The sequence below is a fragment of the Podarcis vaucheri genome (genome assembly GCF_965113315.1).
Source record: "Podarcis vaucheri genome assembly, chromosome: 9".
Taxonomy (NCBI): Eukaryota; Metazoa; Chordata; class Lepidosauria; order Squamata; family Lacertidae; genus Podarcis; species Podarcis vaucheri.
This window is the reverse complement of record NC_138767.1, coordinates 61687269-61714171: the sequence shown is the minus strand read 5'-3', so window position 1 is coordinate 61714171 and position 26903 is coordinate 61687269. Positions and strand designations below refer to the sequence as shown.

Sequence of the window (26903 nt, the reverse complement as noted above, 5' to 3'; positions counted from 1 at the left end):
GGAATCTAAGAACAGTAAGATGTGTCAAAATGTTTTAAGCTAGTCAGATTGGCACTTGCATAATTCAGCTCGCAGTTGGAACATGTCATTTGTACTCATGTTGCTTTTGAAGTGATATGTTAAAACATTGTTCTATGATTGTGGTTTCACATGTGCAAGGCATCCTTCAATGATGCCCTTACGTGTGCATCCTTAGGCTCAACTCATTAGGTAGGAATGGACTGGAATGATTCAAGTGAGATGATGGATTGTGGACAGAGGGCCACTTTTCAAAAAACGCACCCCCCTGTTAAAAGAAAACACAAACTAATACAGCAGGGTTACAGCCTTTCTTCGCAATGTGTTTTTCCTATGTCTAGGAAGTTTCTACATGACTAAACTTTCAAGAAAGGCACCCCTTATTTACAGTCTGACATATACAGTCTTCTTAGCATCTCTTTCTGGTGCATGTATAATGATCTCAGAGGCTTGGCTCCATTAACTAACATTTGTCATTAACAAGGATTACAGCTCAGTAGATCAAAACAAAGGCCTTTTGTTGGACACTTCTATCTGCTAATTGTAATCTTGATTTTTAAAAATAAAGTTGTCACAAGAGCTGTGCTGTGTCAGAGCAAAGGCCTATCTGTCCAGCATTCCCTTTTCACAGAGGCCAACCAGATCCCTATGGAAGGTCTGCAAAACAGTACATGAGCACAACAGCATTCTTCCCAACTTGTGTTCCCCAGCAACTTGCATTCAGAGACATAATGCTTCCCATTCTATAAGTAGCATGTTGCAAATAGCCATTGATAGCCTTAACTTTCATAAGTTTTATCTAATCTGCTTCTAAAGCTGTCCAAGTTGGTGGTCATTGCTACTTCCGGTAGTGAATTCTATTTTTTTCCACTATGTGCTGTGTGAAGAAGTATTTTGCCTGTCCTGAAGGTTACAGCATTCAGCTTCATTGAATGATTCTAGTCCAGTATTGTGTGAGAATGCATTTCTCTTACTCTGTTTTTGTGAATTACTTTAGTATTTAGGGAAGCACTGGCTCCAAAACAGGGGCAACGTTTGAAAGGGGAACATTTAGTGATCGAAAAAACTTGGTTTTTCCTTTGGGCAACAAACAGCAGCACACGTAGGGGGCCTTCATACTGGGGTAGGGAGGGAATCGGCATGTATGCTACACTTTGTTTAGTGGGAGTAGCCCAATTCAATAACTGTATTGTTCTTGGTTTCATAGGAATGCTGTATTTAATGCCATGTGAATTTTATTTATACTAGTCATATTTTAGAACTATCCTTTCTTTAGCTTTTGGTTACCATAATTTTTTGTTAAACCAGAATGTCCAAGATACTACAATTATAGAAACAAAATATTTTGTGTATTTAAACTTCTTTAATAAAAAAACCCAGTTGCTTTAGGTTTCTGTTTTTTTATTGGTAGCTATAGTTAGATCTCTGCAAACAGCTCTTACTTGTGTTGTGTCTAACCAGCAAAATAGCTGTTTCCACCTAGCCCTATTTAGATGTCATATGGAATGTCTCTTGTACGAGCAAGAGTCAGAATGAATATTGTTGTTATTGTTTAGTCGTCTTAGTCGTGTTCAACTTTCCGTGATCCCATGAACCAGAGCATGCCTTGGAAACACTCACTTTCTTCTCAAAGCTTCTCCTTTTTTATGTCCATGGAGTTTTCTTGGCAAAATACTGGGGTGGTTTGCCAGTTCCTTCTCCAGGGGGATCACATTTAGTCTAAACTCTCGGCTATGACCTGTCCGTCTTGGGTGGCCCTGCACGGCATAGCTCATAGCTTTTCTGAGTTATTAAAGCCCCTTCGCCACGACAAGGCAGTGATCCATGAAGGAGAAGAATGAATATTGGGACTGCAGAATTGAAAAGAGGAGACCAATAACTAGAGAAAAAAGATGGGACAGCCATGGGTGGAGGCATCACTTCTTGTGATGAGCACTCTTGCTTTCTTTTGCTCTACAGTCATATCTGATTGCAGGTTTATGAAGACTTGTGAACAGAGCTGGTGGTAGGGTGAGTGTGTTCACAGTGGGTAACAATTTTACTGTTGTACTATCTTCAGGTTCTGTAGCTGCAAGCAGATGTTTGCGTTCTTGTTTTTTCGTCTCACTGTAAATGCACCAATCTTCATAGGGCTGATTTGGTTCCAAGACATCTGCTGTGTTTGGCTGCCTGTCCAAACAGTGTGACTGCATCCAGGTGACAACAAGTATGCGGCCAAGCAGTTAGGTAAACTTACCTTCCTCCCTTTTCTCTCTTTTCCCTCCACCCCAACCCAGGGTAGAAACAATTTTCTTTACTGTATGGCAGCTAAGAACTTGTCCTATTGGAAAAGCAGGATGTAAAATTGCAGACATAATGTAGATGGTTTTAGGAGCTAACTAGAATTTCTGTCTTGGGAATATAATACAGATGTATTCTGCCCTTTCTTGAAGGAACTCTTTGCAGCACACACAGCTTTCCAGCTCACAGGAGTATGTGCAGATTTGCCCGAGAGAGGTCACCAATTGAGCAGGCCAAATGGGATTTTTGTCTTTGTGGCTTTATATCTGGGTGCGAGGCTACTCTGCCACCCAGCTCGTCGGACTAAGTCCGCGGGTCCCTGTGGAAGAAAATGAGCTCAGCCGGAGACAGGAGCAAACTGCAGAAGATCCAAGTTTATTGCGCAACAGGTTCAAGACGAGATTGAACAGCGAGAAAGGGGTGACATGAACTTTTGAAATTTCCCTCCATGTCCCAGAATACAGTGCAAAATACATCCCAGTTACATCATGAATACATTAAGAAGAGGTTGGGTTACACAGATTACATCATGAATACATTAAGAAAAGGTTGGGTCACACAGGATTAACATATGGAGGAGGGAGGGGGGAATATGCAGAGCTGGAGATATGTGCAGATAAGCACATCCTGAGTACCTGATGAGAAGACAATGGTCCATGTATGCATGGTCTGCCACCTGGCCTTGCCCGGAGGAAAGGCTTGGCAGAGTGATTTGACAGGATTAGGGTCTTGACACCTTGCTTGTGGGATTATGGAGGACAGGGGAGGTGTCATGGAGTCCTAGAGAAATTGAGCAAATTGGCACGTTGATTTTCTATGAATTTTATAGATTTTAGCCCCTTTTGACATTGAAAATTGGAAACAAATGGATATATTGTAGCAAAGAAGGAGGTGAAGAAGACATGCCCCCCCTTCCGTATCAATATACTGCACCACGAGTTCTTTGTTAGTACTTGGAATGCGGCTGAATTTGAGGAAAATGCTATATTTGTGAAGCTTTTTGCTATATCCATATTCCAAGTCTGCTTCTTTATCTGAAATGAAGTGATTGTATCCCCATGTCTTCTCCATTTTTCATTTTTGTTGCATAACTAGTAAAATTCAGGGATTTGGAATAAAAATCTGGGTTTTAGGGGGGTAAGTACAAATACTAAAACGTAGGACTGATAGTGGATTAAATTAGCTTTTGACTCATCCTACAAGTTTCAGTTTATATAAACATGTAATGTAATGCAAATAAATAAAAGTAATAGTTCTGAAGGAAAAAAGGAATGCTTAATTCCTATTATGGCATCTGTATACATAGTCTTATACGCACTGTTTTCTGTGTGTGAGAAACAGAAAGACTTTCTGTAAGTTGCCACCAGCTGTCTACATCTCTTGTAAATATTTTTGTACATATCCTTGTCTAATCAAAGATTGTAAGACTTTTTAAAAAGTGGATATGAAACTGACTAAATGTTCCAGAACTGATATAGATTTTAGCAGTAGCAAAGTTTGCTGTGATCAAAATCGTACTCTTATACACTTGTTTTCAGGATGCTTAGTTTTTTGTATTCCCTTCTCCTTGGAAAAAGAGAGAACATTTGGCTTCTCTGTTGCCTGGCAAAAACATCAGAATGCATAACAGAGAAGAGAACTTTCCTTAATAGGAAGGGATGGATGAGGGAAGAAAAGTAGAAGTATCTCTGAGACCTTGATCTAAGGACACATCCAAACATTATTTATGATTCTATGATTTACTTGAGTGAAACTGAAGTACTTAAAAATAAAAGTCTGGTCGCTTTAAAATTGATCTCTCATTTAAAAGATTACTCTAATTCTATTTTTGTTCTCTCCCTTTTGAATTTAGTTGCTGTTGCTTTTGGGCTTATTTTTGTGTTCCTGAAAATTGGTAATTGGTGGTAATTATACCTGTTAGTCATGGTTTATCCCACAAGAGTTCTCTTAAGCATTTCACATTTCATGAAACAAGGATCAAACGATAGGTGACGCTGCCTCACTTCTTGAGGAAGCACATTATGTGGAATTGCTTGCTCATAGCAGGTGCAGCACAAGCAATAAGAGGAAACTCTTATGAAACTCAAGACGGTATTAGTGAGAAACCTTTAAAAACATTTCTTGTGGTACCAAAAACATTCTGCATCAGAACCTATCCTTCTTGAGTAGGGCAGTTCCATGGAGATTGTAGGCTTTAGTTAGGGGTGGAAAAGTAACCTAGATATTTCAGAAGCATGTGGGCAAATACTGAAAACATTTTGTAGTTAAAACAGGAAATAAAAAGTGGTAGATTTGCAATTGTAGCTGTTGTAGTTTGGTATTGTATATTTCATGGGTAGGCAAACTAAGGCCCGGGGGCCGAATCCGGCCCAATCGTCTTCTAAATCTGGCCCACAGATGGTCTGGGAATCAGCGTGTTTTTACATGAGTAGAATGTGCCCTTTTATTTAAAATACATCTGTGGGTTATTTATGGGGCATAGGAATTCATTCATTTTTTCCCCCAAAATATAGTCTGGCCCCCCACAAGGTCTGAGGGACAGTGGAGTGGCCCCCTGCTCAAAAAGTTTGCTGACCCCTGGTCTATGAACTAAGGCAGCAGCTCTCCAGGGTGTCAGGCCAAGCTGGAGATTCAACCTTCTGCATATAAAACATGTGCACTACCATTGAAGACTCTTGTATTAGTACTTTGTCCTCAAATCATAAACCTAATTTCAGAAAGTGTATTTTAGTCTAGGCTTTTAGGGGCTCAAAGTAAATAATTATTAAACATAAGGTAACACTTGAAGTACGTTGACAGATCTACCTTTCATTCATTGAGTATTTTGCACTGCCATCTGGTGGCCAAATAAAAATAGATGTAAATTTATTGGTTTTTTTCCCTTTTAAAGAAGACAGTCATGATATTAAAGAGTAAGAGGCTTGGAACTATTGAAGTTTGTACAGAGAAACATAAATGGCTCAGAAGTGCCTGCATAGCCCTATGCTGCTCATCATACGAGGCTTTCAGAGTACCAAACAAGCACTATTACTGTCTGACTGGATGATGAAGGGATGAGTGCAGAAAGTTTGTTCTGTTACAATGGGTAGAAATGTTAGCTGGCCACTTTTTCAAGTCACATGCTTGTATTTAAGAAATGCTTGCCTCCAAATTTCTCCATCCTGCAAAGGCAACTGAGTGCTGCTTTTGTCTACTTTTTATCAAGGCCAGAGTGAGAAAGATGGTTTTATCCATCAGCTAAGGAACTTGAGACTGCCTCAAGACTTTTGTCAGTTCTTTCAGGTACTGGAATCTCCTGCCGCCTCAAGTGAAGTCTGTGTCATGCAGAATCTTGGATGAGTCTGCACTTCTAAAGGATCAGGCCTACAATTGATGGGTGTTCAGCTCTGTCGCTGGACCCAATGTGCATCTATGACATGAAGCATTTTTAACCTGGCAGAGGGCCTTCTCGGTAGTGGCACCTGCCCTGTGGAATGCCCTCCCACCAGATGTCAAAGAGAAAAACAACTACCAAACTTTTAGAAGACATCTGAAGGCAGCCAGCCCTGTTTAGGGAAGCTTTTAATGTTTGATGGACTATTGTATTTTAATATTTTGTTGGAAGCCACCCAGAGTGACTGGGGAAACCCAGCCAGATGGGCGGGGTATAAACAACAAATTATTATTATTACTCCTCGGGAGTTGCAGCCTCTCCTGGATAAAGTGAGAGTTGTGGCCATTTTCTCTTGTAGTTGCCTTAGGCAACAGACTGGGGACAGTTGGGAAGGGTGGCAGCCGAGCACTGGTGGAGGAACAGGGGTGCGGGGGGAGCGCACCGCCCTTGGCAGCACGATCCTGATGAGGTGCCATCACGGCTGCCCCCCTGTGCTGGGCGCCACGCCCCTGCAGATGGCGTGCCAGACCCCCAGGATGCACATCAGCCACGCCCCCGCCTGCTCTCCGTCCCCCCGCCGGAGCTTGAAGCTCCACCACTGCAGCTGAGGAGCCTCAGCAGCTACCCACGCCCTGAGACTTGCCTCCTCCTCCTCCACTTCCTGGTGTGACTCTAAAGCCCCCAGAGGAGCGCACCATTCACCATCACCTAGGAAGGGTAGAGCTGCCTGTTCTCTCTGTCCTCCTGGTTTTTCTCTCCCCCCTCCTTCACCATGTTGGTGCTTCCCCAGGCTGCCTCCAGTTGCCTCAGGTGGGATAGGGGGCGCAATTTTCTATTTTGCCTCAACTGGCAATACGTATTGGCCGGCCCAGATCTCTCATAACCTCCAGACTAGACAAACACTGAAAAATCCAAGAATTCTCCTTTGAACCATGTGCCTTTGAAACTTGGGTCCTGTAAAACTAGAAATCAAAAAAAATTAGCTTGAAATTAGTGTATTCTCTGAGCCTTGTAACAGAATTCACTTTCATACTGTGAAAAATGTAGTGATTACAGTGGTACCTCGGGTTAAGTACTTAATTCGTTCCGGAGGTCCGTTCTTAACCTGAAACTGTTCTTAACCTGAAGCACCACTTTAGCTAATGGGGCCTCCTGCCGCCATGCCGCCGGAGCATGATTTCTGTTCTCATCCTGAGGCAAAGTTCTTAACCCGAGGTAATATTTCTGGGTTAGCGGAGTCTGTAACCTGAAGCATATGTAACCCGAGGTACCACTGTATAGTCAAGCCTAGTAAATCCAAATCACTTTGTAAATTTGGGGTGGACGTTTCCAGATCTCAGCTTCCATTTCTTCTCCTAGCCTCCCATCCCGGGAGTTTTTCTCTTTTCCCTGCCTCTCATGCAGGGTCCTTCACCAGTCATCCATCATCTATCCTCATCAGCCCAGCTTAGAGGACTGGTAGTTCTTTGTTTTTACGCTTTGTTCAGTTACAAATCAAAAGTGGACATTGGTGAGAGTTTGGTTTAATAGTTACACTAAAACTTTCCCACCTAACAGTTTTCCATACAAAAAGCTTGTATGTTTGGTGGTCAGGTGTGCAAAATCGTGCCTTTCTACTCTGGCTCAGAGCGACTAGGAGCCCAGCTGCCCATCCTGAGCACTCCCTGCACTGCTCGTTTGCTGCTCTGGGTGGCTGAACGAGACTCACAGGCTCATTTGGCAAGAGCACAAGGAATTAGGGGGCAAGGTGCTGGCACAGCTCTTTGCCAAGGATGCCAGCAAGCCCATGTGCTCCTCTGCTGGTGATGGTACAGTTTGGAGAGTACAGTCATACCTTGGGTTACAGATGCTTCAGGTTGCACGTTTTCAAGATAGGAGGCTTTATTTTGAAAACAAAATTAGAATACAAAGTATTGTAGAGACTGCAGACGGGGTTGATAAAAAATTACAGAATGCTAAGAATAGAAAATTCGTAATGCTGTGGGCATGGACAAGCATTACTCTCCTTGGACAAGGAAAGTGGGAATAAATCTGCAGTAATTTATATTTCATTATATTTTAGGTTCTGATATGGACCATCAAGAGTGTCTTATTTCCCCTTCTTAAGTCTCAACATGCATTTAAATTTTCACCACCACTGTGCTGCTATTCTCTGTTTACTAGGCCACATGACATTGCATTTTCTTCTTAATTTGTGAATGGAAAATTTGCAGTATCCTCGGAGCGCTAAATGGAGTTGCAGTTCTTGTTAAAAATGTTTAATCAGCACAATGCTGGCCAATCTGACTACAGATAAGGAGCATTGCTTTATCAGCACAAAGATCCAGATTTTTATCAGGTGAAGCTTGGCTGAGATACTTATATTTCAGTACTGTTTATAAAGCCCTTTATAGCAGATGGCATACTGTAATCTGTAATTACAATCATCAGCATAATACATCTCCCAGCTTTCTGCATCTGAAATTGGGGGATAAGGTTAGAATTACAAAGAGGATTACTCACGTTCTGTCAAAGTGAAATTCAAGTCTTATGACATGGAAAATAAAAAATTGAATATAATTAAACATATTCCATTGGATAACATGGAATATTTTATAAAACACAAATGAATCAGCATGGTGAAGTAATGTCCAGAGCTAAAATCCCAAGTTATGACACACTGGATTTTTTTTAAGACAACTGATACAAATAGAAAATAATCCTTACAAAACAACATTTTATTTGATTTTATTATTGGAAATTAAGAGTTCTTTGGAATCTGATGGCTGTTTTCCTGGAGCCAGTATAAGTAATTTGCTTTGATCTCTGAGGTAAACAAATAATCTGTTATAGTCTATTTTGTTGTGAGGTTTTAGCAACTAAACCTGAGAAAACTGGAAACAGTTGGATGACTTTACAAAAACAGAATGTAGCCATATTTTGGAAGCTTTACCCATCTTTTAAAAAAGTGTCTAAAAACTTTAATATGTTTCTGTCCTTTCCTTACGCTTGTTTTGAAATGTGATGGTTGTGTCTGGAGATAAAAGTTCTGATAGACACTGTTGAATTAAGGCAATTAATATAATCTAGAACTAGAGATTTAGAGGGCTGGGCAACAATCTGGCAGTTGAACGCTGACTCAGAAGACTAAGATCCTAAGATTTCCCCACCCCAAATATTTGGTCAGGGAACACTGGACTTGATAAATTTAATCATTGGTTCATTCAACTACATATCACCTTACCTGCCAAAAAATGCCCTCCTACTGTTTAGATAGGGCAGACAGGTCAGCCTTTATGCAGTGAACATGGATTTAACTAAAATGGGAACATTCAGAAATTGGGTAACGTTTCAGTCTCTCAATACTCTGCTGCTGGATTCATTTACCATATTCCAATAAAGACAATAGAGGTAGCATGAAATTGCCGGCATAGAATTTATTAGCAAATTCCATTCCCCCACGTTAAGCTGGTGATACATCTGTCACTATTGTCCCTCTATAGGTGTTAAATTTGCAGAGCAGGAAACATAGTATTATATTTGATTGCTGATGTGCACGAGGTCAACTCTGGACTCTGCATAGAAATCTGACAGTACTACAGCTTACCTTGTACATTTCATAGCCTTTTGGCCTTGCTCTTGACAGACTTGTTGTTTTGTTTTGTTTTTTGGTGAAAGAATGGACTGTCCTGGGGTTCAGCAGCATAGCAGGTGGCAGGAACAGCTGGGGCGACCTTCCCCCAAAGCCTCTTTTGCAAGAGCTGCAAGAGCTGCAGGATCACCTTATATCTGCATACATGGAAGCAGAATCCCTGCCCTTGGACTTCAATAGTTGCACTGCCTGGTTGTGAACTCAGTAGTGTTAGGTAATCTGGGGCTTGCCATAAGCAGGTTAACTCAAGCAAGGGTAGAGTCCCTTCAAGGGCAGGCTGAAGTAGTGGAATTGTTACTAACTCATATCCATTCTTGGTGTTGGTAACTTCTAGCTTTTGTAGAAGGGTCGCAGAGTGGAAGACAAACGTCCTTCCTCGAAGTTTGAATGGGATGGTGTGTGCTCGGGTATATTATTCTTGGGACCATAAACTTGAGTGGTTTCTCAGTTTCATACAATTTGTTTGAATGCTACTAACATTGTATATGAATAAAATATTTTAAAATTATCTAGCAGGAAAATAATGTAAACTTTCTAGTGGAATGTCGACAGCGAAATGAACATTGTTGGCAGAATGAATGCCTCTCCCCGCTCAATATCTGCTCCAGACACTAACAGATTTGCAAAGGGTGTAGTTGACTGCAGCAGGAAGACAGGAAGCAGAAGTCTACTTGCATGATGATGGATGTTGGCTTCTGCTTGAAATTTGTTTAATTTTTGTTATGGTCAAATCCAGGTAATCTTCCAAACCAGTCTGATGCCCTCTAGATGTTTAGGGTGAAGCCTTGTTGATCATTGTTCATGCTGGCTGGGAATGATGGGAATTGCAGTTCAAAGTTTCTGAAGGGCACTAGGTTGGGAAGACTGATACAAACTAAAGGCTATAAATTTTAAAAAATCAATCAGAAAAAAGATAACTGTGCAACATATGTGGATCCAAATGTAAGAAAGACATTCAGCCAGTAGCGCTTCTTCTTTCAAGTACCTATTCATGTATTCTGAATGTGTGAATTTCAGTAGCTATAGAATGAAGGGTGATTAATAGTTTAAGAGATGGAGCCCTGGCTTGAACACATTTTTGTACTGAAGTTCACCTAACTTTGTGCATTTGATGGCAGTTACCTTAAAAATAAAATAAAATGAATAAATGCAATGTTCTTACTTCAGTGCAGGTAGTAATTTAGTTTTATTTTATTTCTCCTTAGCTAAAATTCTTGTCTTCCTCTGTGATGGTGTGTATCACAAAGTTCAGCTCAACTAGCCATCCCAACAATTGTAACTCCAGTTAGATGCTTTCTGACTGAAACGGTGGTAAGTGTGTATATATGAAATAATTTATGCCCAAGTACATTGATTTCTGTTGGTCTACTCTGAACGTAACTTAGTTAGATGCCATCCCCTATGTATCTGAATGTTTATATGTCTGTAGCATGAATTTAACAAAAAGTGTGCAATTACATGGAACAAGGAGCATTTTGCAGATTTGTTGCTTATATATTGTTGCAATAGTTTCATTTTGATTTTTTTTTATGGTTTCCTCTTAGCAATATTTACCAACGAAGTGTACTTGCAGGAAGGAAATTGCTATAAATTTGCCCTCACTGGCTAATACAAGAATTCATCATTTGTTGACAAACTCGAAGTATGAGCAAACAGTTCATTCCTTCTGCTTTCTGACTTTTCATACACTTTTAAAAGATGATTCAAGTGTGATGCCAGCATGCCTGAATCTAACCTCAGTACAGATAATCTAAACTTTAAGTAAGGTAAAAAAAAACCTCTCTGTGTGTGTTGGGCAGGGGGGAGTAGAATAGTAGTCCTGAAATGTATTTCCTTAATCATCTATGAGTGAACTACCTTGAATAGACCAATTGTGGATATTGGAGAGAATTCATAGTAGCCAATGAGGCGAGCAAGGCTAGTTTTGTAAAGAGGCTTTACATGAAAACATAAAAAAGCTATTTGTGTAAAAATGGTGCTTAATAAGCTCATTTTCATATACTGGTCAGACTGCCATAGATCTTGCTGCAGTTCTGCTTATCTCTTAAGGAGTTGGAAATGTTTAGGGAAAATTCTTTAAAGAAATCACCTTCAGTGTTGCTGTTTTGTTGAAATTATTTGTTATAATGTAGTGTTGTACACTGTTTTGCCAATACCTTTGAAAATCAAGATGGTATAGAAATAAAAGCTGCGCACGTGTTTCATTTACTTCCACATAAATGACATGTTTGAATAAAGAACTGTTGCAGAAAACAAATTTCTGCTTCCTTTTTATATAAAGCTTTGTGACTTAAATTCTTCACTAGCATTATTCCGCTTGAGGCAAATAATCTAAGCTTTTTTAAAAAGCTGTTTCTACTCAGTCATGTCACAAGCTGAACTGATCCAGACTATGTGGTGTTGCAAACTGGTAACTGGCAGACTTTTCACAGTGATAACTGCTATCGGTGAGTGCAGATGCATACTCCTCCCTTTACAAGATAAAATGAAAACTTCCAACTAATTGGATAGAAATAAGCTTGTGTGTGTGTGCACATGGCATGTTTATGAATCATTAAAGCAATAATTTTGTTAAATTTATTAGTTTATTAATTACCAGTTTAAGGGTATATCTAATGACTGAGTTGTTTCAGTCAGTGAAACATATGGCTTTAAAACTTTCCAGTTAGGAGCTGGTTTGCTGGTGTTTGAGCACCACCCAGTTGTGGGATGACATCATTATGCAAAGTAGTACACAGGCTGCTTTTAGCGTCTCTTCAAGGAAGTTTGCACAAGCACCTGGACTTGCACTTCGTGCAGCTAAACTGGAGACTTTAATCAATGTTCTGGGAATGGTAAAACTCGAGCATGGATTTCTTTAAAAAAATGGTGCCTTCCATCATGTCAGGAGATGTTGTTTTGGATGTTGGAAGTACTATTTGTGAAAGTTCTCCAAAGCTGCTGAAAATGACACGTACCAACCTGCTCTCCTTAGGGCAGACTATAGAAGGTGACACTCATCTTTTGCATCCTAATTACAGTATGTATCTCTGTAAGTTTTTGAAGTTCAAGGCAAGTGTAATTTATAAAAAAAGTGTTTTTATTGGTCAGCTTAGATTTTCCACGTTGGACCATGATATTTAAAAATGCTGCAGATAGTTTTCTGACATTGTAAGGTTTCTGTATTGTTTACTGTAGAAATATCATTTTGTCCAATTCGTGGATAGAATTGAGATCCGTTAAAATGTATATCTGCACATTTTGCTGGACTGTTGTAAATATAGTAAAAAGAAATGTTGCATGACTAATGCGAAAGATGTAATCTTGCCATGTTGGATGCAACTCATGATCCTATTGCTTTATTGGGTATTTTTGTGCTTGAATTCCGGCTTCATGTCTTGCCTGATCATAGTAGCCGTGTCCAGCTTGAAATATTCTATTCTATTTTGTCTTTTTTCTCCCTACCCTTTTTCTTGGTATGAAGCCACATTTGAGGATGACAGCTTGTGATGACTTTGACCCTTAAATGTGGAATTAGTTGATGGTTTGGTTACATTGTTCCTCATAGCATGAGATTTCTGTGTGAAATCCAGTGAGTGTTTCTTTTTCTGTATTTGAGCTCATTTGGTATGGCTTGAAAAATGTCAAACAATAAAAAAATATAAATAGTGTCCAACATAAGGACCAGTAAAATCCCAGTTACACATTTTTAAGACCATTCCTTGTTTCCTTTTTATATTATAGCTAATATGATGAATAATTACTTATTTTAGTCTCAACTGATTCTGGTGATCCAGTTTGTAGTTTTGGTTTTTTTCCAGATAAATTTATAGCAAGTAATTTTGTTTATCAGTGTAATATTCCACATTTATGGTTTCCATACTTCTAATATTTGGTGCCAAGATTTTCTCCATTCTTTTGCCAAAATAATCCATCCTATTATAAAAATACAGGTGACCAAACCCCTATGCTTTCCTCTTCTCTTTTCTGTGAAAATATCTCAAGAATGCATTTCTTGTCTAAATGAATTTAATATACTATTGAAATGGCAAACATTCTTAACAATATGGAAGGGAGGTATCTAGTACTTACTGCAGCACAGGTTTATGTTAGGAACCTCATGATAAATTCCAGTCTTCCACATTAACCATGATCTTTCTAGGCAGTTGAAATAAACATACGGTAACTGACACTTTCCAATACTTAACCTTCTGTTGTTGAGCTCTCATGTAATCTAATACTTGCCTCTGTATCATGAAACCGAAGGACATTATCACTTCCTCCCAAGGTTCCCAGTACTTCCACTTTGTCAATCAGTTCCTCCCTGTTTGTGAGGACCAGGTCCAAGATAGATTACCTCCTTGTTGCTTCTTCCATCTTTGGAGAAATGAAATTGCCAGGGAGGCAATGGAGGAATTTGTTGGACCTTACATTCTTAGCAAAGTTTGAGTTCCAACAGATATTGGGGCAGTTGAGATCTCTCATGGCTACAGTATCTCTCCTTTTTGAGTGTTTGGCAATCTACCCTAGGAAGGCATCATTCAGCTCCTCAGTCTGGCTTGGAAGTCTGTAACAGACACCCACAGTAAGGTCACTGTTGTTTTCTCTCCTACAATATTTCCCTATATACTCTCAGCTTGCCTTCCATGCTCCAGGCCATAGAATAATTGCATTGTATAGTTGGAAGGGACCCCAAGGGTCATCTAGTTCAACCACTGCAGTGCAGGCCATGGATCTTTTCACAAGTGCACACACCCTTTACATATAATGCTGCTAGACCATTACTGTTTGGTCTATTCCTTTTGAACAGATTACAGTGGTACCTTGGGTTACATACGCCTCAGGTTACATATGCTTCAGGTTACAGACTCCGCCAACCCAGAAATAGTGCTTCAGGTTAAGAACTTTGCTTCAGGATAAGAACAGAAATCGTGCTCCAGTGGCGCAGCGGGAGGCCCCATTAGCTAAAGTGGTGCTTCAGGTTAAGAACAGTTTCAGGTTAAGAACAGACCTCCGGAACGAATTAAATACTTAACCCGAGGTACCACTGTATACCTCTTAATTTCTACATTCCAGACACAAGTTGTATTGTAGGTTTTTTGCCCATTAGCAAGTTTCTGTAGCACCACTTCAGTTTCCTGAGCATCAATGAAGCTATTATCCCAAGTACCAGGTGGTCCCCTGTCATCTGTAATATTGCCTCCCCTTCCCCCTCAGGATTTAGTTTAAAGCTCTCCTAATCAGGTTCATGAGACTCTTAGCAAACACATTCTTGCCAACCACTGCGATGTGCGACCTGTCTCTTGCCAGAAGTCCTTCCTCAAGGAAGCAGAGAGCATGGTCCAAGAAAGAAAAGGTAAGATTAGAACTAGGGATTTTTGATTTGTAGCTCAGTCACTACACTTCTGTAGCTTTGTGAAGCCAACATGTTTTGTATTTTAAGTAGAACGGCCTAGACAGAAATTATGCATCACTTTAACTGTGAAAAAGAGGTGTGTATCAGTTCTTGAGTAAATGCTGTACAGTATTTGGAGGGAAGTTTATTTTGGTGTGGACAGGTAACTCTAATGCATCATTAATTTTATCATACTATCTTCTCAAATTCAAAAAGCTTAAGCTATGCTTGTGAACATGGTGTTGTCTAGCCATTGTGATTTTTTAAAATTTGTTATTACTAAATGCAGACATATTTGTGCTTTGATTCAATTTTACCATCTTCTACTTGCTGAAATTCAAGCAACCAACTGCCTCTAATTCGATTCAAGGAACTGGGGTGGGTGTGTAAGTTCTAGAGTCACAGCCAGCACTCCACATAAAAATAATTTAGTGTGAGGTTCACTGGCAGCTTAGTTTTCTTGTTAAACATAGTTAAAATTGAAAGTACTGATAATCAGTTAGATTGAAGTGATGCTACTGTAACACAGTGAGACTGCAGGTGGCAATCTGCAGCAGTTGAAATGAAAGAGGTCTTTTAACATTTATGTTGGATGTACTCTAGCTTGGTTGAGCAATTGAGATAACAGGCATAAAGTACTCTAATCCTACAGTTGAAGATTAATTCTCTATTTGGTCTGTTTAAATGCCGCCAACTGGCTATGTCATTAGAAATTTCTCCAAATCATTTCCATTACTACTATTGCAGAACTGTGTGAGGTAGGCATTTATGAAATGCAGATTATAGTATCCTACAATCATGCTTTTTACAATAGTAGACAGCAGCTGAATCCTCTTTAAATTATCTGCTTATTTCTATTTTTGTATCCTGATAATGGAATGAAGTGCTCTTCTAGCACACACAGAGAACTGCTGAATTACCAGTGGGATGTTAATAGAAGATGGGGGTCTGACACAGGTAATGATTAAATGTGAAATATAACCCAACCTAAAAGGCTTGTTAATAGGAGATAGCTGTACGTGTTATGATATTTGTAGTAAAGTTATGTAAACTTGAATAACTACAGTATTAGACTGCTTGTTCTGTGTACAAGTAGCTTACTGATAAGCAATGGGAAGTTGCTGCTGATGGTCTTATGAAAGCTGAATTTAGATTTATAACATGCACTTACTGACATAGGTATTGGTGAAAACCTGATCTTTTGCAAAAACTTGTAACAATAATAAGAAAATGGAATTTTATTCCTATTTGTTTCATAAAGGGAGATACCTGTGCAACTTCAACCAAGTATTGTTCTGTTGTATAAATGAAAAAAAGAATAATTTGTACCTAAGGATTATATGGAATTGATAATAGTGATGTGGTCTTCTTAAAATAGATAACAGGGTAGTGCTTAATTAGAAAGGAATATTGGACTGAAAACATATGCTAAAAGGATTTGTTCACCTATTAGATTGATGTCATTGGTAACTGTCTTCAAAATTCAGACTACTTGTGCAAAAAAACTTAAGGCCATCTGTAAAAATAATAATGAAGGGAAGATGCCGTGGGAAGAACTAAGCATGATGCGTTACCTATTTTTGTAGATTCATTTTTAGTTACAAACTGTATCTACAAACATTGGGTCTCCGTTCTTGATCTCCTTGTACTCTTTGAAAATATCAGTCAATGTATTAGTTTTGGTCATAAGTTGTTACAACTGTAGCATTATAAACAAAGTACAAAGGGGAAAAATTAACTTCAGGACAGTTAACAGTGTAGTGTCTCACCTCTGGCTGTTGCAAAGGTACATAAACCTATTCCTAATCTTTCCAGCTACCGTTATGGGCAGTGCTGCCCGATAGGTAACAAATTTAGTCAGATTGGCAAGGGTGTGGCTAGCAACCTGAGTCTGTAAGTCCTGATTGCTTTTTGTTGGTGTCTCACAGTAAGTCTCTTGAGGAACACTGCAAACAGTAATGTAAAGTATATTGTGCAATTCCCTCAATTGTACTTTGGCAATGTGCATTTTATTGACAACCCACTCTATCTGCCATCCATGATACCTGAAATGGGATGTATAAGCTTTTGAAAGTATATTTCCTGAGAACAGTCCACCTTCATAAAGTGGCACCACTGCCGTCAGTAATGTACTCAGAATTGTTTCTATACCTACTAGGAAATGCTAAAAAAAAATCTTAAATCTTATGTCCACTGTGGCTCAAACTTTGTTGTGCTCAGATCTCTATTAATTATAATCTGATAGTAGCAGCTCCTGTTACCTTGCCATTGACTTTTTCATGGCTTATGCAACTTGCACATATATGGAAATACTTGAGCACTCTGGATTTTACTGAAGGAAAGCCCAGCCTCTGAGCTATGAGGCAAACAAACAGGGTGTTTTAAATGGAGCTGGACAAATTTTAAAGCTAGTATGTGGTGGAGTTGTGGGGCCTCAGCAACGTGCATCAACCAGGCAACGAGTTTAACCATAAAAACTGTATGGGCTAGCAAATAAACTCCAGATAACTACAAGCAATCCCATAGAAGTTGTAGGTTGACTGGAAGAGTTATGCCCTTTTAAAACAAACCATCTAGTGCACATACTGTACAGGTAAATGGAAGTTGTAGCTAAGTCTAAGGCTGATATAGCCAAACTGATATCTATCTGAATTTATGTTTTTGGCAGGCACACTAAAGCAATGTAGAGGTGTAGAAATATTAACTGATTTCTCCAGAGATTCTGTATTTATTTATTGTTATTTCATAATTTATTATTTATCTTTTACATGTGTGTCAAGGCAGTTTACAAACACATCACAAAAAGAGCCAGAAACAACCCACATCAATAGGCGAGGCTATAATTCAGCATGTTGTTCTAGTTCCTAGAGTGTCTTATCAATTGGTCACTCTAAGCCAAGAACCAATTAACAGACTGATTTTGCTCCTTTGGAGATAATGCATTTCTCTGCCCCACCCCCACAATTAGTCATATATCCCCTGCTTAAGCAGTAGGACTATTCCCCTGTAACAGATCCATTTCTCACATCCAGTATAATATTGAGAAATAGGTGTTGTAGCAAGGGATGCGGGTGGCGCTGTGGGTAAAACCTCAGTGCCTAGGACTTGCCGATTGTATGGTCGGCGGTTCAAATCCCCGCGGCGGGGTGAGCTCCTGTCGTTCGGTCCCAGCTCCTGCCCACCTAGCAGTTCGAACGCACCCCTAAGTGCAAGTAGATAAATAGGTACTGCTTTATAGCGGGAAGGTAACGGCGTTTCCGTGCGCTGCGCTGGTGCTGGTTTGCCAGAGCAGCTTCGTCACGCTGGCCACGTGACCCGGAAGTGTCTGCGGACAGCGCTGGCTCCCGGCCTCTTAAGCGAGATGAGCACGCAACCCCAGAGTCGGACACGACTGGCCCGTACGGGCAGGGGTACCTTTACCTTTTAGGTGTTCTAGCACTAAATATAAAAATGGCCGTCTTAATTTAGGAAAAGACCTTAGTAGGCTTGAGAAGAACGCTGTTGAGTCTGAAATGACGGTATATAGTGGCCATTCAAAGTGTTAATCTTTATGTAAGTGAACACAATGACAACCTGGAACTTGAGAGGAAGGACTCAAGTTCACATGGTTGCATATATTACTGTTTGCAGAGAGCCATAAAGAAATCTTCATTTAGGCTAAACTAAATTACAAAAGCTTGGGTGTTCCTTCTGGAAGCTCACAAGCAGGGCAGAGGTAATGGTTATCTTCCTGAAGTATCTGATAATCAGAAGTATATTGCCTCTAAACAGTGAGATTCTGTTCATGGACTGTTCCTGAAAGCTGTAAAAAGATACACTCAAGTCTGAATGCATCTCATTAAATGTGTCTTCTCTCTTAAAGGTGGGGAACTGGTTGTAGCTGGTGGGTCAGATCCTGACGTCCCCTACTTTTGGCGAATGGCCACGGCCACTCACTTGTAGGGCTGGGCGATATCAGCTTTTTAACATCACGATGTATCGCCAGCTAAACATTGCAGTTTGGTGGTATACAGTGATATTGAAAAACATCTGCATTGGCCTCTGCCCGTACGGTGCCCCAGCTCTAACCGTGGAAGCTGAGGTGCTTTCACCCAGGTGCTTGTGGGCTGGGACAACGCAGTTTGTTTACTCAGCTCAGCTGGGGATCGGAAAGGTTCTCCCTCCCCAACTGAGCCAGCCCCGGAGCGCCCATACTGCCACATGCTTGCAGGAGCCAATACTGGGCTGAAGGCTCTTATTGTTATTGTTATTTTTTATTTTATACCCCACCCGTCTGGCTGGGTTGCCCCAGCCACTCTGGGCAGCTTCCAATACACACAATAATAATAATAAAACATTGAACATTAATAGTAACAATCAGATCCTAAATAAAAATCACAACAACTTCAAAATAAACAAGTTATACCAAATAAAGCAATATGCAGTAATGCATTAGAATCCAATAGTAAACACTCAAACTAAACATTGGCAGGTAATAATTAAACAGTTAACTGCCCGGCTGATGCAAGGCTGGCACACTTCCTTAGCTGAGCAGTTTAAAGAACAAGCTGTATCATGCCTTGCCAATACAGCTTGTTTTTCCCTCTGTGCCGTATGAGGGCAGACCGCGATGTCAGCTTCACTCAGGAGTATATCGCTGCTGAAAGTGCTGCTGCTCCTGAGTCCCTCTGCTTGCAGCGCCTGCTGGAGGAAGGAACTCTTGACTCCCTCCAGTAGACGCTGCTAACAGAGGAACTCAGGAGCAGTGGTGGTTTTCACCAGCATTGCGGTCTGCTCTTCATACTGGTCCTGGGTGATATATCACCCAGGCCTACCCACTTATCAGTCATCTAATATCACCATGCCATCAGTTGAAGCAGTTTCCTTTGGCCATGTGGTTTGAGATCAGACAGTGTGGGCAAAGCCTCTGGGATTTGCAGGTACTGCTGGCCATTGATGCCTGCAAACCTTACAGGGAGCTGTGTCTTTACCTACTCTGCTCTTGATGTCATATATATGAGATCATATGTGGCGCAGGTGGATATGGCTTTGGGAAAACTTGCAGGCCAAATTAGGTTCGTGGCCCGAAGGTTTGCCACCACTGCTTTAAGATGTTGGCGGTCACCTTTTCTGTGACAGCGTGTTCCACAACTTTGGTATTGTATGGAAAGTTGTTGCCTCTTTTTAACCATATAATGGAACCTACTTCTGCTCCATTCTCTGGAGGAAGAAGCAAGGTAGGGATTAATTGATAATTTACTAAACAAATAATTTGTCATCTAGGCATTGCCTACCTCATGTGGTTGTGATTTTTCAAATATCTGTGCTTTGGTTATAAGGATTTTATTTTGAAGCCTATACTGTAATTATTTTTGTTCAATGTAATATTGAGTGCCTCATGGCTGTATTTTAAGTTACTTTGGGAAAATATATATATATATTGTATTCCGAGTTCTCAAACAAGGAGCCAAATGAAATCTATGATTACATTTTAACCTTCTTTCAGAATTGCTTTTGTCTGTTTTTGTGGGGACAAAGTAACAATAAATGTTGATACTGTATGGAGGTGAACTAAATACAGTATCTGCCTCTTCTGTGACTTCTTTCTCTCCTAAGTGGGCACTGTTTAGGAAATGAGATATGAAATATTGCATTAAGTACTTTTAGAAAGCTCATAGCATGGTTACAGTGCCCCTCCCATTCCATTAGCTGTCATAATCTCCAATAGATTAAGCAGGAAGTTGTACTCTGCATTTTCAGGGGCATGTTGAGAAGTCTCTGCTTGTGTTCAGACTGTTTGGAATAGAAAGAATGCATTACTATACATTTATGCCGGGGGAAGCAGTCCTGATGTTGGTGTCTAATAGAGTACAATCTAATAGAGCATAATACTTCATTTTCAGTTTGCAAGTAGGCAAAGTTCTTTTTCCCACTATCCTTTTTATGATTAGAGTTCCTGCAATAAATTGTACCTAAAGTTCCAAACTCTCACTGGCCTGTGTTTACTAACAACAAGGTGACTAACTAACAGCTAATATCTGAATAGCTTTCTTCTATTTTTGTTTCTGGTGTGTGGGATTGATTTGTGTCAGCACTGAGAAATATGAGGATCCTGAAGGGCATCCTGTCTTGACAAGCGTGTAAGCTTTTTTTTTTCTCCATACTGGAGAGTTCATCTGCATTCAGCAGCATTTCTACTATAGTTGTGCGTCACTCGGAGACTGCATGGTAATGAAGCGCTGATGCTGTGGGCCAAAACTCTGTTGCCTGCAAGCAAAAAAGAATGACTGTTAGGAAAGCCATACCACCAAAACTGTAGCTGCCGGTGCTGCTGCAGCAGCTCTCTGAGACATGATGTTGAGCCTCCAGGATTCTGTGCTTTTTGAAATTAACATTAAATCCCTGCTGAAGTCATGGAGCAGCAGCTGTAAGTATATTATCTTGACTGAGACAGCTACATCATGGGTGTTCCTCCTTGCATGCTAATTCTTGAATGTTAAGCTGCTGAAAGACAGAGTATTTTGTGTAAGACAAATGGGAGAGATAAATAAGTACAGGCAACTAGAATATCTGCTTCCTAGTTCCCATGCAAAACCCTCCAAAACGTTATCTTTAATTTCTAACTCTGTGTGTGCATGGGAGATGGGGGTGGGTAGGCTTTTTGCTTTCATTTGGAATGGTTCTTTGCAAAAATAGAGGTGACAGTTTCTAGATCTTAGGCTCTGCAGCAGAACTGCTCAGTACTATTCCATAGTTCCCTTCAGCACAAAATGCTTTTGAAGCAAAATCAGAGGCCTGCAGACCATAAATAAGTTCCACATTAACGTACTTACAAGTGAACTGTTTAGTCAATGTAATTTATCCATAATAAGCAAAGAAAATTTCATTGTTAAACATTCTATAGATGAATCCCAGCTTTTTGCTGTGCATTTAGACAAACTAATTCAAGTGAGCAAAAGTAGGTTTCTAGCTAAAAAGCCTGAAACTCTGATCCTTAACTTGGTGATTCCCAAATTATAGGATGGGCCCCTACCTGGGTGTATGGTCACTCAAAGGTTCCTGGGATGTCTGTCATCCTGAAGCAGATGGAGCCTACCATTCCCTTTAGCAGGAATTGAATGCCCCCTGACAGCATAAATGCTGTCACGAAACAAATTGTCCAAACATAATTTTGGAGAGGAAGAGGGATCAAGAAAAAACTGCTGCTTTGCTGTTTTTGCTGCAGATTTTTTTGTAAATGGTTTTAGGAGTCTGTCCTCTTCTGGTGACAAAGTTGGAAATTAGTCCCTCATTCACAGATCCTCTTGTAGAACAACATACTATTTGTACATGACTGCATGCGAGGATCTCTCATGTTTGAAAGAGGTGGTTGGCCCTTTTAAGTATGAGTAGGTGAGAGTAGAAATCAGCAACGTGGGAAGTCAGGACAGAGTTCAGAAAGTTTTAGAATTTCTGACTCAGTTTATCTCTTTTGGATGATAGTTTAGTTCACAGAACATGGGTCTGACACTTCTATATTGTTATCTGTGATGTATATATTGGCAATTTTCAAATAACCATTGCATGGCAACATGAAATAACCTTAGAAAGAAGAGCTTTTTCAAAACTTGGAGGTAAGCTTTCCTTTTCTAGAATCAATTATAATTTGTTTCAAATAATTTTCCTTTTATTTAACTTACTCCAGCAGTACATTGTGTAGAATGATATTCAGTTTGAATATATTCAAATACCAACTTTGGTAATGCTCATTGAGCCTTGTAGGTTATATAACATTAAACATTCAACAGGTCGCTTAGTAGATTATTTTTAACCATTCACGTGTGCCAGGCTATGTTAGAATTGCAGATCATGGATACAGAGCAAGTTGAAAACAGTAAAAAAGTGATTCATGGTTATAGTAGAAGCTAGTAACATTTTAAATATCTGCTTTCAGTTTGTATATGAACAAAGCTCAAATGTATTCCTTTTAACAACCCAAAGGAGATTTGAAACAACTGAAAGATGTTCCTGATTTATATATATTCTGTCTTGAGGTGTGTTAAACATATATTTGAAACTTTTGCTATTTTCTTTAAGGTATGCTTTGGGTTGCGAATTGATAAATATGCTGAGGCTGCTTGCGGTTCTTTAAATAGTCCATATTATATATGTCCCCTCATAAGTATATACCAAAGGCAAGTTATTTACTGATTGTACAGCTGCCTATAAATTTAGGTCTCTTGTGATCACTTATGGGTTATCCTGGATGGATCTTTTTTCTGGTCAAATAGAACTGTTCTTAAGCTATAAAACAGTATTCTGTATCACTGGGATTTCAGGTCTTAATAGTTTTTCCCCTCTATGAGCAGTGGAGAAAGAAATATTACATAGTAGTGGTTCTTGCTGTGAGATAGGTCACCTTAGGGAGATATGGATAATTTCTGGAATGGATGCAATTTATTTCCTACAGCTTCCTCTCGGTATGCCTTGATGAGGTTTGGAACAAAGTGCTAACCTTTGCAATCTACTATAATATTAGAAGATTCTGTGCATTATCCTTCCTGTTGGTTATCAGAGTTAAGGAAGACTATTCCACTTTTTCTGGTTTTGCTTTATTCTACTTTCCTTGACATCTCTCCTTCCAGTGACCTTGAAATATATTATGGGTCTATATGGTTCCATTTGGTCAGTCTTTTTTTCTTTGGTTTATCTGAGATTCAAAATGTCAACAGTTTGGTTTCATTAAGTTCAGGAAGGTTTCTTCAAGACTGGGATTGGCTCATCCTGAATACTTTGCATTATTATGCTTATTTAGGCTATAATTTTCTAAACCAGGTTATTCATTTGCTCTATTCTGTACATTACACTATAATTGCAAAGTACTTATTTTACTTATTTGAAAACTATATGTAATGGAATCCTGTTGGTGGTAATGTAGCTCCCTGAAATTCCTAATGGTTGCTCAGTAGTGAGTGCTTTTTAAAATACAAATGTTCCTTTTAAATGGGGTACAGTGTGGCATTTTGTATTGTATAATTTACACAGAATGACAATGCGATATAATTAGTGCTATAGCTACATTTTGAGAGACTGTCTCCAGCTACTTCAGTCAATGAGATTTCTTGTTACAAAAGGAAATCCCAATGTACTTTTGGTTTTTTATGATATCCCTTCTATGAGTGCTTGGATGTATACACTCAAAACACTGCTTCATCTCACTGTTGTTGTTTTTAAAGGCTTGCTTAGCTGGCAGAATGGTGTTGCGATGCTGGCTAGGGTTTGATTGTAGCTGCACTTTTTTTCTTTCACTAACAACAATGAAGTGACATTCATACGGCCTAGATTCAGGATGCTGTGTCTCTGCCAACAGTTTGAAGCATTCTTTTTACATTGAGTCAGGAACATTCTGTTAAACCAGCTGTGTAGTGAGAATATTTAGCAGATAAGCTATCCCCTTATTTCATTCATAACCTTAGCAAAGGATGGTATTTTTACTAGTTTGTTTTCACTAGTGTACTCACAAATGTCACATTTAACTTTTACAAATGGGCAACTTTGATAGATTCTACTTAGCCTTTTGCTATGTATATTTCAATCTTTAATGTAGTTTATTATTTTTCTCTCCCTCCCCCTTATATTCAGTAGCACTTCTAAAACATGAAGTCCTTAAAAACTATTCAACTATTCACATCAAATCTGTGAAGTAACCTAGAGTGGGGGAGTGTGACCTCTCCAAGGGTATTTACTCAGTTTTATAACTGAGCAAGTACAGTAGTTTAAATGTGCTTAATAATAATAATAATAATTTTATTATTTATACCCCACCCATCTGGCTGAGTTTCCCCAGCCACTCTGGACGGCTTCCAGTTCATATAAAAACATCAGACATTAAAAACTACCCGATACAGGGCTGCCATCAAATGTTTTCTAAAAGTTATGTAGTTCATCTCCTTGACATCTGATGCGAGGGGATTCCACAGGGAGGGTGCCACTGCCAAGAAGGCCCTCTACCTGGTTCCCTGTAACTTCACTTCTCGTAGTGAAGGAACTGCCAGAAGACCCTCAAAGGAGGACCTCAGTGTTCGGGCAGAATGATGGGGGTGAAGATGCTCCTTCAGGTATACTGTGCCGAGGCCATTTAGGGCTTTAAAGGTCGGCACCAACACTAGTTAGCAGGGATGTATGGATAAGCATGATGGAAAGTATGAAGTATGATATTTCATACCAGTACTTTCTGCCATCTTCATTGGCTCCCAGGCTTTCCAGGCCAAATTCAAAGTGCTGCTTTTGACCTTTAAAACCCTTCACAGCTTAGGACCAGGTATCTGAAGGATTACCCGTTCTAGTTCAAAAGCCAGTGTGTGTGTGGGGGGGGGACATCATATGATAAAAGAATTGTGGAATTATTTATATAATTCCAGAGAAAGAAGTTTTTTATCAAGTGGTACCAATTTCAGCCATGTACGTTATGATGTAATTAATGGTTCCTGTTACCCCTTTTTGGTACTGTCTGAAAGGGGGCTCACCCCAAGTGTAGTTGGCCTTAGCATTAGTCATTCACAATAATATAATTATGATAAAATGCCAGTTATAGATGCAAATTACTTGATTCTAGTTCTTCCTAAGTTGTGTTCAGTAGTATTATGTATACCTATCTCCTACTCAATATGCTTCCCCACCTTGGGCCACTGTTCTTGTAACTTGCGCTTGATGTGAATTTGATAACTCAATTATTTTGAGCATTTTTACTCATAAGACAAATAAGTCAATTATATTGGAGAGTTAGTGCAACAGGTACTGCTGCTAGTAAATCTGTTGATATAAATATTGATATAAAGAACATCACAGTGAGTGATATCTAACATTTGTCGTACTTGGTGTATGAGTCTACTCTGAATATGGCTAATGTTTGATCCTACCCAAAGTTTTGGGACTTGCAGCTTTAATGTGTTTTTGAGACATTAGTCTTTAATGTTTCCAGACAAACAATGAATAACCATGAATAAAAAGGTACTCTGCTTTTCTGTGTATAACGTGGCTTTATTATACTATGTGAGTAACATGGAATGCAAAGATGCAAAACTACCAGTTGAGGCTGTCCAACAGTTGGAATGTTCATGGTCATTCTCTGCTTATCATTCCAACTCAACTGAGTTGTGTCAGAGGTTACACTGCCAAAAGTGCAATGGCCTGTAGGTCCCTGTCATTTGCCTGTCATTCTCTCTGGACTCATCTACATTTGTAGAGAAAAAGAGCTTTATATGTGTTATAATACTGTGACACCAGATGACATCGTGATTTCCCTTTATAAAGTTTACAACGTGTTTAACTGAAACACTTTTTCGATGTGTCTAGATCCAGCCTCTGTCTTAGCTTTCCACAACAGTATACCTATTGATTTGCTCTGTAAGTAGAAGAAACAGCTCTACGCTACTTTTAAAGCTGGTTTATTTTTAAATGTGTGTTGTGCATCACCAAAGGTCCTATTCCATGCAAATGTCTGATTTAATCTGCCTCTTTCTAAGCAGACTTTGCAATTTCATGCTGCACTTCGAAGCCAAATGTAGCTGTGCACATCGCTATATAAAATATATGCACATACTCCTTAGGTGTGGCCTTGGTACAAATTTCTCTGTACATTAAAGGAAGATAATGTTTTCATTTTTTGTTTCTTTTAGTATACTGATATTTGATTATTAAATTTGACCACGTGTTCTTTCTTGCCTGAAATGAGCATGGATTCTAAGGCATTTATCTAGTTCTGTACCATTTGCCGGTAGCTGACCTTGGTAGCAAATCTCATTTTCTCTAAGTTCTGTCAGTTTGTGTCATTGGCTATCTCCCAGTCCCTGCCCCTTAGACCAGCTCTGCAAGCTACTGTTGACTCCTTTGAAGCACATCGGCAGTCAGTGGAGCAGATTATGGGATAGTTTCAGTATCTGAAAGACAGATGATTACTGTCAATGCTAAAGATAATTTACTTCCAAGGGGAAAGATATTGGATATTGTTATGTTGAATAGATATTACAGAACGAATCAGACATTTTCTTAGTTTTTCCTCTTTCTTTGAAGTGTTGAAGCTGATAAACTTTTTTTTAAGGGTCTGGATAAACAGTGAATATTCTACAGTCTAGAGGGATGTGGGTGGCGCTGTGGTCTAAACCACTGAGCCTCTTGGGATTACTGATTGGAAGGTTGGCGGTTCGAATGCGCACAATACGATGAACTCCCGTTGCTCTGCTGCAGCTGCTGCCAACCTAGCAGTTCAA

The 26903-nt window shown here is 39.5% G+C and overlaps 1 protein-coding gene across 9 annotated transcripts in view; it reads left to right on the top strand.

The window, feature by feature from the left end:
- The window catches only part of FRYL (FRY like transcription coactivator), a 143102-nt gene that overhangs the window by 13792 nt on the left and 102407 nt on the right, over nucleotides 1–26903 (top strand). For 3 of the 9 annotated variants that reach the window (XM_082237965.1, XM_082237962.1, XM_082237961.1), the window contains exon 1: nucleotides 12082–12321. The exons of 1 other annotated variant lie outside the window; for it this stretch is intronic. In XM_082237965.1, the coding sequence (XP_082094091.1) occupies nucleotides 12150–12321 (172 nt within the window). In that variant the 5' untranslated portion in view covers nucleotides 12082–12149. Of the gene's footprint in view, nucleotides 1–10507; nucleotides 10614–12081; nucleotides 12322–21064; nucleotides 21083–26903 lie in introns of those variants that run through there. 5 more of the 9 variants (XM_082237967.1, XM_082237966.1, XM_082237968.1 and 2 more) reach the window with 4 other exon arrangements.